The 13,566-nt window shown below is 45.5% G+C and overlaps 1 protein-coding gene across 1 annotated transcript; it reads right to left on the reverse strand.

Annotated features, from left to right (window-relative positions):
• Nucleotides 1-4,432: 4,432 nt before the first annotated feature.
• On the reverse strand, nt 4,433-13,320 carry LOC128069085 (pregnancy-associated glycoprotein 1-like). Its single transcript, XM_052662373.1, has 9 exons — nt 13,226-13,320; nt 11,993-12,143; nt 10,900-11,017; nt 10,685-10,803; nt 9,299-9,492; nt 8,245-8,361; nt 6,447-6,588; nt 6,262-6,360; nt 4,433-4,582 (listed from the first exon to the last, which is right to left on the reverse strand). The coding sequence occupies exons 1-9, from the start codon at nt 13,276-13,278 to the stop codon at nt 4,433-4,435; spliced, it is 1,143 nt and encodes a 380-aa protein (XP_052518333.1). The 5' UTR covers nt 13,279-13,320.
• Between the last annotated feature and the right edge of the window lie 246 nt (nt 13,321-13,566).

Consider the following 13,566-nt stretch of genomic DNA (forward strand, 5'->3'; position numbering starts at 1 on the left):
TGAGGAAACTCCAGGAAATAGTGAAAGACAGGGAAGCCAGCTTTATGGCCGAACATGTGATCACAAAGAGTCAGACATGACTTAGCAACTGAACGATACCGATGAGGACACACGGTCTAATGAAGGCTCTGGTCCTGGTGGGACTGGAGAAAGTTTTAGGTGGAAGGAGAGGCTTCCCATCCTCTGGTGCAGGTCCTTGAAACCAAGGCAAGGAGCACAAGATTTTGAATGTGTTACCAAACATTATTTGCTAAGAAAACAAAAAACTGTTTTCTGCAGCAGAGAGAGCTTTGACTGAGTTTGTTCTCTAGATTTTACTGAGGGATGTTGAAGGGATCTGGAGTGGGCTGAGTCTGTAAAAACCAGGTGACCGGCTTCTGGAGGGTGAGGCTTGTGGTAGACATTCTGCACTAGGTGGAAAATGAATCCAGAAAAAGTGTCCTTTCTGGTGTTTACATGCTAATGTATCACATTGTTTCAGCAGATCACTTCAATGTTGTCTTGGAGCACAAGCTAGAAATGTAGGATGGGTGGTTTGCTTTGGTCAATTCCTGTGGGTAGTTAGATGACTAAATGTCTGATTACTTCATTGAATGCTTGGAATCATGCTTGGGAAGGAAAACTAGATCAGGTTCACACATATTTCATCCTTAAACAGCAAGCATAAGAAGGTATCTAAGACAACTGTAGGTAATTTAAACATGAGGGGCCAAATGGGGACAGTTTCATTTAACAGGCTGAGATTGGACTGTACAGGTTGCCATAGTTGTTGCTATGACAAGAAGCCATAAAAGCTACTTATTGCTACACTGGAGATGTGGGAATCTGAAAAGAGACCAAAAACCTTACAATTCTCCTTGCAGTGTGATTTCAGGCTAGAAGTAGTTGATAAGGAAAGGCTGACTGGTAAGTATGAGGAAGGGAGTAATCTGAGCCAGTAATCAGTAGCTCTTTTGACAGCCCAGAAAACAGAAGCATCGACTCAGTCAGAGTTCTGTGTCAGGGTTCAGATATAGATGTCATTTGGCTTGAATCAATATTTAGCCTTGGGGATGGCAGCCATATCCTCTAAACAGAAGATTTCCTTCTCCCCATGTGGCAGTACAATTCCTAATTGTTCCAGACTCAGAAACCCAAGAAGTCCTCTCAGGGCCATTTGTTCTTAGCAGACACACACGCAATCTAGAAGGTGGAACTATCATCATAGTGCGCATTTTCCAGATGAGAAAACTGAGGTTAAGGGACTTGATCAAGGTCACACAGCTAAGCACATGAAAAGCCAAGCACAAACCCAGGGTAACAGTCCTCAAAGTGTGTGTTTTTGCTCCATACCTACTAGGAGTGGTGGATGGAGATCTGGCACCAATGGTTAGGCAGAAGCAAACAGTATTCAGGCTTAAATTGAAGTAATTAAGGAAAACCACTAGACCATTAAGCTATGACCTAAATCAAATCCCTTATGAATTTATAGTGGAGATGAAAAGTAGATTCAAGGGATTAGGGCTGGTAGCCTGAAGATCTATGGGTGGAGGTTTGTAACACTGTATGAGAGGTGGTCACCAAAACCATCCCCAAGAGAAACAAGTGTGAGAAGGAAAAGGAGTTGCCTGAGGAGGCCTTAAAAACAGCTGAGAAAATACGAGAAGTGAAAGACAAAGGAGAAAGAGAAAGATATACACAATGGAATGCAGAATTCCAGAGAATAGCAAGGAGAGATAAGAAAGTGTTTGTAAGTCAACAGTGCAAGAATTAGAGGAAAATAATAGAATTGTAAAGAGTATAAAGCTCTTCAGGAAAATAGGAGCTACCAGAGAAACACTTCATGCAAGGATGGGCACAAGAAAGGACAGAAAAGTCAAAGACCTAACAAAAGCAGAAGAGATTAAGAAGAGGTAGGAAGAATGCACAGAAGAACTGTTAAAAAAACCAGTCATAATGACCAGGATAGGAATGGTGCTGGGGCCACTCACGTAAAGCCAGATATACTGGAATATGAAGTGGGCCTTAGGAAGCATCACTGCAAACAATATTAGGAGAGGTGATGGAATTCCAGCTGAGCTATTTAAAAATGCTAAAGAATGAGGCTGTAAAAGTGCTGCATTCAATATGTCACCAAATTTGGAAAACAGCAGTGGCCACTGTGCTGGAATAGGTCAGTTTTCATTCCTTCCAAAAGAAAGGCAATTCCAAAGAATGTTCAAACTGTCATGCAATGTGCTCATCTCACTTGCTAGCAAGGTAATGTTTAAAATCCTCAAGCTAAGCTTCAACACTACATGAACTGAAAACTTCCAGATGTACATACTGGTTTGAGGAACCAGAGATCAAATTGCCAACATCCATTGGATCATAGAAAGAAGGGAATCCCAGAAAACCTTTCTGTCTGCTTCACTGACTATGCTAAAGCCTTTCCTTGTGTGGACCTCAACAAATTGTGGAAAATTCTTAAGGAATGGGAATACCAGATCACCTTACCTGTCTCCTGAGAAGTCTGAATGTAGGTCAAAAAGCGGCAGTTAGAATCAGACATGGAACAACTGAAAGATTTAAAAGTGGGAAAGAAGTGTGACAAGATATACATTCTCACTCTGGTTTTTTAACTTGTATATAGGATACATCATTCGATATGCTGGATTGCATAATTCCCAAGCTGGAATAAAGATTGCTGGGAGAAATATCAACATCCACAGAGATGAAGATGACACTGACCTAATAGCAGAAAGCAAAAAAGAACTAAAGAGCCGCTTGATGAGGAGAGGAGATGCAAAAATTGGCTTAAAACTCAAAATTTAAAAAACTACTTACAAAAATATACTCAACATTCATGGCCTCATGTCACTCCACTTCATGGCATATAGATGAGGGAAAAGTACATACAGTGGCAGATTTTATTTCCTTGGGCTCCAAAAGCACTACATACCTTCACTGCAGCCACAAAATTAAAAGACACTTGCTCCTTGGAAGGAAGAAAGGCTGTGAAAAACCTGCACAGTGTATTAAAAAGCAGAGACTCACTTTGCTACAGAGGTCTGCAGTGACACAGCTATGATTTTGCCAGTAATCATGTACAGATGTGCGATCTGGACCATAAGAAAGGGTGAATGGGAAAAAATTGAGCTTTTGAACTGTGGTGCTTGAGAAGATTCTTGAGAGTGCCTTATACAAAAAGGAGATCAAACCAGTCAATCGGAAAGAAAATCAACCTCCCTGCTGTCTCAGCTGAGGCAACTACTGAGGGCCTCCAGGTGGAAAGAACGGATGCTTCCACTGCAGAAGTGCCTAACCATGGCAGCTTCAAGCAAATAGTTTGTAGCTCCACCCCTGGAAGAAGCTCAGAAAGGCTGAAGGCTCTGTGTACCCTGGGTCCCTCGATATATGTGTTGCATTCTCTGCAGCAGCATTGGAGGCCAAGGAAGGGGCATCCTGGGCCCTGGAAGTGGCGGATGGCTCAGGGATCCCCTGGGGCCACCACTTACCAGCTAGGACTGGAAAGGACAGAGCAGTCGTATGTGGCAGAGAGCTGGTGACTGGGGTGTGGGAACAAGAGGTAACGAGCTTTGTATGAAGTATCTCACCCAAACTCCCCTGGAGGAGAAGCCAAGTGATAAGATCGTCTGAGATGGGATGAAGACAGTCTATTTCATCACCCCTTATAATTCCTCTGAATGAGTAGGTGCTGGAGTTGGTGGGTCATCACAAACTCTTCCAGGGCCTAGACCATCTGCCAGTCGCTATCCTTGGGGCTGCCTCTCCCCAGCTCCAGTCACGTAGTTCTGGAGGAAATTGACAGTCATATGTGCTGCTGGGTCAGGGCCAAAGACAATGTAAAGCCAGTCATAAGACCCCTTGTCCCTGCCAGGATGGCTGATCTGGGCTGTACATGTGAACTGAGGTGGGTCATTCAGAAAAAACCCTTGAACTCTGATGTATGCAATCTTCTTTCCTTACTAAGTGATGCCTTTGGGATTTAAAACCCTAAGGCAGGTAGCTTGGACTCCCTCACTAGGTGTAGAAGCCTGAAGGAGGAAAGTTGTCAGGCTAAGACCATCGAAAAAGAGTGAAGGGAAAGAGCGAGGGTAAGAGAGGATTGATGACTTCTGATTTCTTGGGTGCAGTCACTGAGGTCTTTGTCTTTGCTCTGATTCTTGTGTCTGGTTTCCCAGAATCATTTCAGTGAATCTCTTGAAGCCAATTGCAGTTGGGCTTCTCTCCATTTTGATTCAGACTTGGTTCTAGATACTGCACTCCGAAACACAAACAGAGGCACCGATTTGTTTCAGCACCATTAAGAGTGAAACACTTTATTCTTTCCTGAGAATAGGGTGTGCAGACCACCAAATACAGTTCATCAGCATCCTGGGCAGGAGTACCCTAACTGTGAGTGAGTTTGTGTTAGAAGCAGCTTTACTGATTCCTGAACCACTCCCAGCATTTACACTGCCCGTGCCAGGCCAATCCTGTCATTTCCTCGATCAAAGACTGAGAAATACCGCCTCAGGAAGACGTCACCCAGGATCCAGGTCTCTCTAGATGGACTCACTCTGTTCTCTTTAAAGGTGGTATAGCAGTGGCCTCTAGAATCCTGGGGGAGTCAGAGACACACACCAGTCAGCATGAGCCCTTACTGGCGACTCCCCCCAGTATCCCGACCTAGCACAATTCTTTGTTTATTTCCCACTTTTGGTAAGTATCAAGGGGTTTTCTCAGCAGCAGGGCATATGAGAGTTCATCCAAAACCAAAGAGGACCAAGACATGAGGTTGCCAGGTGGAAGGGTGTGGTGAGCAGAGGACTGGGAGTTGGGGAAACAGAGGAATGAAAAACACAAAGTCCTTCTGTAGAGCGTGAGGTACTATATTCAGTATCCACTGATAAAACACATGAAAAAGAATAAGAAAGCATAACTGAGTCACATTGCTGTGCAGCAGAACTTAACACCACACTGAAGATTAGCCAAACTTCAATATAATTATTTAAAAAGAACAAGTGTGTCCATAGTTCCCCTCACTCCCTGTTTCCTTCCTTCTGACTCCTGCACCTTGTTTTCTTGGCAGAGAATGCTGGTTCTCCTCCTGCATCCCCACAATCTGTACTTTATTAAAAACAACTTCATTTTGTATTGGAGTATAGCTGATTAACAATATTCTGAGTTTCAGGTGGACAGTAAAGGGACTCAACCATATGTATCCATGTATCCTGGTCCCAAAGATCCTCCTCCCATCCAGGCTGTAATATAACTGAGTGGAGTTCCATGTACTACACAGCATTCTGTTGTTGGTTATCCATCTTAAATATAGCAGTGCCCACAACACGTTCTTGAAGACTTAATTAAGTAACTCTGGGAAGCCTCTTTCGGGCCACACTCACCCTCTTCGGCCACTCTCGGCTTGTCTGGGTAACTTACTCAGGTTCCCCATCCCCACTGGTCAGTCCATAGCCCTCATCACACCTAGTAAGTCCCCAGTGCCCCAGTGCCCCAGTGCAGACCACCTTGAGATGCCATTTGCATGGAATCCTGTGCAGTTTTGCCTAGAACCAAGCAACCCTCCATATGGCTGAATGTGTGTGTGGTTTTAGAATTCCTGCAATTCCCTCTCTTCCTCAAAGCCTTCTTTGAGCCTATTAGCCTGCTCTGAACTCCCATAGGAAGCTGACATGAAGCCTCCACCCTGTGCCGGGGTTGAGCAGTGCACCCTTTATTCACCTTGGCATCCAGCCTCCCCACAGAGGGGTCGGGTATCCCAACTCACAAAGGAGGCACCTGGCCAGAGCAAGGGGAAATGGCAGCTGAGAACTAGGGTGACCATGTAATTTATCATCCAAACCAGGAAAACTTTGAAAAGGGAAGGGAGACTATTAACTTATGCTAGAATATCAGACTGGGACTTTTCCCAGCGATTCTCTTTGTAACATGGCCTATTTCAGGGACTGCTAGAGCTGACCTCCATGTTCATGCACCTTAGGGCTCAGATTGAACTGAAGCTCTTTGAGGACTGAGGACCTTAGTGTTCCCCTCTCCTTGTGACTCCCACCGTGCCAGCATGGTGTGGCGTCTCCACATTTACTTCAAGAAGATCACTTTCCCAGACTGTCCTTTAATCTCAAGTGGTTGGTTTTCTGGCAGGCCCTGGCCCAGTCACAGGGCTCAGCAGCATCTGAAATGGTATGACATGGCCTGCAGACTCCACCCTCCTCCCAGCAGCAGCCCAGGGGTTCCTGCAAGCTCCAGTTTGAGAAACAACCCTGAGTATTGTCCCCTCACCTTGAGGATGTAGTCTTGAGCTGGCACTGGGTAGTTGATGCCATTGATGGTGAAGATGATAGAGGGCAGAGTATTGACCACAAAACATGAAACGTAGTCCTATTAGAGAGAGAGGGTGAGAGGTTGGGCCTGGAGACCTTTGTGGTGTGTGGAACCTGAAGTGACCCTGGGGCATGACCCTTTACCTCGGAACCCCGTGGCGTGGCACCAATGAGCTTCTGTATGTTATTGACCAGTCTTCTTGGGCCTTCGATCAGTGATGTCCCGGTGTCCACAACAGCCTCACAGCCACCAGAGCAAGCAATAACCTTTCTTTTCATGGAGATGCTGAGAGACGATGGAAGAAAGTGGGCATCAAGGTCACTCTGAGTCTCCCCAGAGCTGCCCCCTTCCTGACTGTCTCCTAAACAGCCCTTCATCTCTTGCCCTCTTTTCATTTGCTCTAGACACAGCACCTTTCTTGACATCCACGAAGGCAGTATTTGAATACACCAGGCTCTTTTGCACCTTGACACAGAATGGTCTTCTTTCTAAGAAGACTCCACTCCCTTTGACTAGCAAATTTCCTCCCATTTTCCAGATACCACCTTAATTGTATTGTTTTCGGGAAGACTTTCCCCTCGTGTTTATCAGTCTCCTGTCTTGGTCACTCTCTGTAGACCCTTCCTCGTGTCTGCTGCTGCTGCTGCTGCTAACTCACTTCAGTCGTGTTCGACTCTATGTGACCCCATAGAAGGCAGCCCACCAGGCTCCGCCGTCCCTGGGATTTTCCAAGCGAGAGTACTGGAGTTGGTGGCCATTGCCTTCTCCTCCTCATGTCTAGCATGTACCAAAGTGACAATTCACTATGTGGGCGAGTCAATTCATATACATCTGCCTTCTTAGATGTGAGGGCTAGTTTTATTCTCCTTGCCTCGCTAAAGTGCCTGACACAGAGTGGATGCCCAATGTTTGTCTGTTCAGTGAGTGAATGAAGACAGAAAACAATGAAAAACATCCAGAGAGCTGTATCTTGTGGGGAACAAATATGAGTCACACACAGAGTAAAGATGGAGATTCACCGGGGCAGCAGATTCTCATAGCGGTGGGAGAGAGGGGCTCCTCTGGGAGAGGGTGTCTGCCAGCACTACTCCTACAACCAGTTCAGACCCTGAGACCCTGGTCAGGAAATACATGACTAGCATACAGAAACCCCCCCCAAAGAGGTCAGCTTTTGTCTGAGGGTATCACACAGAACCCTATCAATTATGCCTCTTGTCCTCAGGTCACTCCTGGATCCCACCTTCCTGATTCTCTGTTATAGCCCCTGTCCCACTGTGTGCCCATGAACATGGGGTGTCTTTTTTATTAGTTGCTTTCATCGCTTTAGACTGCAGCCAACCTGTCTCCACTTCGGGGTAGCTGCTCCCTAAGGAGACCAGTTTTCCCCATTTGTTCAGGGCTTCCCTGTTTTTAAACAGACATTTATCTGTATGTCTTAGGTAGCCCTTGTTGGTCTTCTTATCATAACTCTGTTCAGGCTGGTGAAATTCTCCATGATTCTCTGTTCACCATCTGTAAAGTCCTCTAACCATGCTTCCCACCTCAAAAGGCAGTGGGTGCAGCCCTCTACCAGCAGCCCAGACCTCTCTGGTGCCTTTTAGTTCCCTGGTCTGAGCCTGGCTCAGAAAGCATGGGGATTATGAACCCATGTGTTGTTTGTGTATCCATGTGCTTGTGTGTTTGTTTGTATGTGTGTTTGCATGTATCTCTGTGTGTGCTTGTGTGTCTCTGACTAGCTATGCATGTTTTTATGTGTCTCTGTGTAGGTTTATACGTGTCTGCTTGAGTGTTTCCATGTGTCTGTGTGTCTGTCTGTGTCGTTGTGGGTGGTGTATATGTCTGTGTGACTATGTGTCTAGAATGCATTTGTGTGTGTCTGCCTGTGTCCACGTACAGTAGCAGGAGTATCACTTGGACTGATCCTCAGAGGGACAGGCTTACCGGTCCATGTGTACACTCCAGTCACCGGCTTGGATCAATGGTACCCAGTTGAGCTCTCCCTTGTAGTAGCGGTGGTCCACCCCACCAAACATCACCACACTGCCCTCCCACTTGTCTCTGTAGAGAGAAGAGAGGGGTTGCTCCTTGGAGGACATTAATAACAGCACTGTCTGAGAGCTGTACTTCTCTACCCATGAAGGTCCTAATAAGGTCCCCATGTACAGATGCAGAAATAGAGTCTAGGGGCAATTAAGATCCAGACTGAGGTCCCTAACTGGCTAATGAGTGGCACAGAGGAGGTTAGAAGCTAATCACTTGGCTGGGCTCCACCCACTATGTCTTCTGAAGAAGCTCTGGACCTCCAGTGACCTGAGTGCTCAGAAACCCTCAGAGGACAGGGTGCTGAAGTGTTTGGCTTTCTCCTTGTCCACCTTGTCATTTTTCAGGAAAATCAAGGCCCAGGAATTCTATCGGTGTGGGTTCAGGTCACTCAGAGTTGCCTCCCATGGCCTGTGACCTCTACTAGCCAAAGGGCTCCACACTAGAAGGGACCCCACCTCTGTTCTCCCTGTCTTGAAATGTTTAATATTTCTTGAACAAGGGGTCCCACAATTTTGTGTCCTACACTTTCATTTTTCACTGGCTCCTACAAATTGGGTAGCTGGTCCTGGGCTCCCAGTGAAATGCTAATGAGGAAGGAAAGATATCCACCATCCTTCTCCCTCCTTCCTTATCAAATTCATAAGCAAATCCTAATGCGTTTTCCTTCAACTTTATTCCTGTTACCTTCCATTAGTCTTCCTCCTCACTCACCGCCCCTCCCCCACCACCCCAAGACCAAGTTACTGGTCTTGAGCTCAAGAGTAGGGTTGTGTTCTAATAAAAAGTTATTTATAAAAGCCAGTGGTGAAGCCAGGTAGGGCCCTCGGGCCATAGTTATCCTGGGTTAGATTATCTCACAGAATACTTTTTTATCAAGTATCCTATAATTTTCATGCAACTGAAAGCATCTTACAGCTAATTTGGAGAAAGGGATTATCCATCTCAGACTTACTTGCTCAAGTAGAAGGCAAAAACAGGCTCAGAAATGGCACCTTGATTCTTCAGGTTGTCAAAGATGGGGATGGCTCCAGAGAAGGATAGTTTGGGGTAGTTCAAGCCCAAGACGCCATCAAAAGGTATACCCTCAAACCCAAATTCCGCCACACTTAGACCGAACGGCTGGTCAGTACTTACAAGGTCCCCAATCTGTGGGAGAGAAGAGTATTCCCACTACAGATATGTGAAATGGGGCTAGGACTGGGATGGGGTGCATTGCCATAAGATCCTTGGAAAAGAATTGAGGCTGGGCTCTGTCTTCGGTGGCCCACAGATGGTTAGACCAAGCTGGGAGGGGAATCTGGGTTCCATTTGAGAGAAGCTGTGAATTTTAAAACATCTGCCCCTCTGAAAAACACCACTTGAGTGAGTCAAATTGGCCTCATGGCTTCTGTACAGGTGGGGCAACCAAGAGTCGGGCCAGGTCCCATTGGTGCCTCCTTATGGACAAAACAATCGAGAGCAAGATAGCCTTCTCTTTGGCATCACTGTGACCTAATGACAGGAATGGACTGCATTCTCTGTAATGTACTGGGAATTCTGCATCCGTCCAGGAAGACAGAAGCCGAAAACTCAATCTTGCTTGCAGGGTTCTATGAAATTACTGCCTGGTAAGTTCCCTTTTGGGGATATGTGTGTATTTCCATGAGTGTGTATGACAGAGAAAGAGAGAGAGGGGGGAACTACTCAAGTACTTTGGGAGAGGCAGGACATAGCTTTATTAGACTCTTAATGGTCGTCTAGAGTGAGAACTCATTTATCAGACTCCTTGAATTCTCAGGCCTCCAGTTTCCCATTCTGGATACCTGAAGCCCTCGTCTGCCCCCAGGGTCCCCAGATCAGTTTTATCCTGTCCTCAAATGTCTTACAGCAACTGCAGTCTTGAAAAGCCAGCCTAACTCCACCTTTTACCACATGTGTGCCCTCAGCAAGGTCCTTGCTGTCTGCACCTCAGTTTCTCATATGCCATGAGTTAATCAGAATAACTGCTGTGTGGGGTTGTTGCAGAATTAAACCAGTTATCACCTGAAAGTGCCTGGAACAGTCTGTGAAGATGAAAGTGGGTGCTTTTATCACCTCTTCTCACACCCAGCAAAATGAACCTTGAACTGCTCATGGGCAGAGGAGCTGCAAGTCCACACCTCAAGCCACTCTCTGGGTTAGCTAATCTGTTTGCTCATGTGTCACCACAAGCACTGCCTACCCAGGGACATGTTCCTGTGGATAAGATGGCCAATATCTATATGAGATAGGCTAGGGAGGGTCAGATGGTCCTGCATCTGTTGTGCAAGCAGTGGTCACTCCATAGCCAGTCCTGACTCAGCATTTTTTACACCATTACCCGAACTGTGTCATGAACAACAACTCCTTTCATTCTCCCAGATCCATACATGATCCCGAACGTCTTATTGGCAAGTCGGAAGGTGGAAGACTGACGATGTCTGAACCTAATGTGTGTAGCTGCAGACACAAGGGATGAGTGTCATCAGGTGCCAAGAGAGGAAACAGGGCCACAGGGCAAGTGAAAGATGGTCCGGGAACAGGATGTCTACTCACAACAGGTTGGGCTGATGCAAAAGACGGAGGACACCCACAAGTCAGATGAGCCTGTGTCAAAGATAACCTGGAATTCTTGAGGAGGTGTTCCAATGGTGATGTTACCCACGTAGAGCTTCTACAGGGAAAAGAAGGAAGTGGGTTAGTGCAGAACTGGCTACCCTCTGTTCCCACACTGATACCTCCTTCTGGGTATCACATATCTCTTGAGACCACTTTCTAGCCACTGTGCAGCTCAAAGACTTTGGTCACAGTGGAGTCTGCATTTGATATATTTTTCCGGTGCTACATTTTATGCAGGATATTGACTCTATGACCAGGCATTGAAGTGGTACCTCCTGCATGGGAAGCCCAGAGGCATAACCACTGCACCTCCAGGAATGCTAGACACCCAGGGAAGTCCTGGTGCCTTCATTTGAGAAGCTCTGTAGTCTCTTCAAACCCAGCCTTAGCACCCCCTTCTCCCGGAGGTCCTTCTTGATCAACCCCAGCCACTCCCTCTAAACTCAGACCACATCCAATCAACACCACACAGGTGACCCTTTCACTTGACGTGTATTTACTCTTTGCCTATCTCTTAGGCTGGCATGGGCATTCTTGAAGACAAACTAAGCCCTTTGGCTAATCTAAAAACAGTAACCCCAGTGTTAGATTCTTATGGCCTTAAACACAATACAGGTTCAATAAATTTTTACTGCTGTGGTTCTTGCATCTGTGGAAACTGAATTCCTCTGCCTCAGGATTCGCAATTGCTTTGCAGTTGGTTCTACCTTTTGAAAGTGATGGTTCACCCTTCATCTGTAACTGAGTGGCTCACTTAGTTTAGAAGGAACCATCGCCCTCAAACTAATGACACATCTTTGATGCAGAAATGGATATTTACCTGCCACCTGGTAATAGCTGGGCCCAGTCACAAAGACCAACAATTAAGGATAAGAGTCCTTCTCCTCTGAGTGGGGTCCCTGTTTTCCAGTGTCTCTACCTCCTGCAGGAACCCCAAAGCCAGCATCCCACCTGACACCTCCAGATGAGTCCCGGTGCTAGGCTAGAGCACTGGGGGAGCTGTGGAGAACTATCCTCCCAAAATACTCACATCCATGATGTTTCTCAAGGGGTGAATAGTTAGATTTGAGCCACGAAAGGAAATCTGGGACAGTCTGTAAGCATGCTCCTTCAGGAAATTGTTCAGCATGTTTTTTCCACTGAGGGTTTTTCTCATGATCTTCACTCTCCTTAGAGGTATTCTTTCACCGAGCATTTGACAAAGAAAACAAAGAATATGCTACAACAAGCTGTCAGTGTTAAGGTATAACTCTCATTGTAATGGCCATGTATACTTTCCAATCATTTTTATGAGACACAGTATTATCAGAATTTTATGTATATACCATGGCAAGGACATAGATTTGAATACATGTTCTGTTCTGCAATCTTGGGTAAGCTATATGACCATGTGGTATCTCAGTCTGCCCTTTGGTAAAATGGTGGAATGTAACAATACAAACCCACAAATAGAATATCTTGGGGATAAGCAAAGTGACGGATATAAGGTACTTGATAAATAGAAAGTTTCAAAAATGACAGCCATTAGCATTGCTGTTGCCATCCCACTCTATCCGTCTCATAGAACCTCAAGGAAGGAGGTAGAAGGGGGACTCATCTTCTTTTAAAAGGGAGCAGTTTGAAATGCAAGAGGTTTCTGAGTTGGCTGTGGTCACAGTGTTTGTCAGATAAAAAACAGTGTATATGAAACAATGTATCTTTCCCCAAGTTGAAAGAGAAGAGAGAGTTGAAAGAAGAATCCAAGTTATAGGGAACAAGTAAGGGAAATTCAGAGGCTTGGGAAGGAAGGATGAGTCAAATGAGAAATTAAAAGACAACAACATAGAGAGAAATACACTCCCAGTGACTTCCAAAGAGATGGAGAGATAAATGACAGTGATACAGCGATGCAGACATAGGCATATACACACTGAAGTAGACAGGGAAAAAAGAGGACATGTTGAATAAAATGTAGAAAAGTGCTGTTCCACAGGGCCACACTGACATCTGCATAGACTGAGCACTGAACAGTTGCAAGGAGTTGCATTTTCAACAGGTCATGAAAAGACTGGAACCCAAGAGTTGTGCAACCATGCAAATCTACATCAAGATCTTGGGACCCACAGTTCCTATAGCAAGTTACTTATCAAAAAGAAAGAGTTGGACTTTAAGATTCTTAGGGAGATATTCCATTCCCTTCTAAACCTGATGGGTGGAAGAATAAGCAGATGAAAAGAAAAATCCGAGAAAGGAATATGATGTGGCTTACTGTCCCCATACTTACTTGACTATGCACTCTGAGAAGGCCACCAGCCCAAGGAGCACAAGCCACTTCATGCTTCTTTCCTGGCTCCAAGTACTCAGGGAAGTTTGGGTTCTTAGAATGTAGTGGTGACCAGTAGTCCTTAGTTATATATGCTCTGACCTACCTTAGTTTTCCCCTTTAGGCCACTAAAAGATCTGAAAAAAGCACAAAGCTCTAGATAAAATCTTTACCTTCATCAATGTCTTTGGCGAGTAGCCTTTGAAGCTTCTCAGACTAGAGAGAATTGAAGTGCAATCTCTTCCTTGAAGCTTGGCTGGAAAATCAAACTGATCTCTATGGACATCTACAAAGATGGAGAA

This window comes from Budorcas taxicolor, chromosome 25 (assembly GCF_023091745.1).
Source record: "Budorcas taxicolor isolate Tak-1 chromosome 25, Takin1.1, whole genome shotgun sequence".
In the NCBI taxonomy this organism is placed as follows: Eukaryota; Metazoa; Chordata; class Mammalia; order Artiodactyla; family Bovidae; genus Budorcas; species Budorcas taxicolor.

Bases quoted from the DNA above. Each gene is read 5' to 3' on its own strand.
- LOC128069085 (XM_052662373.1), bottom strand. From the start codon at position 13,278: ATGAAGTGGCTTGTGCTCCTTGGGCTGGTGGCCTTCTCAGAGTGCATA. The intron at 6,589-8,244 runs GTAAGCCTGTCC...ATCGTCTCTCAG, and splicing joins TGGAGTGTACACATGGACCG to CATCTCCATGAAAAGAAAGG. The intron at 4,583-6,261 runs GTGAGGGGACAA...TGACTCCCCCAG, and splicing joins CTCAAGACTACATCCTCAAG to GATTCTAGAGGCCACTGCTA.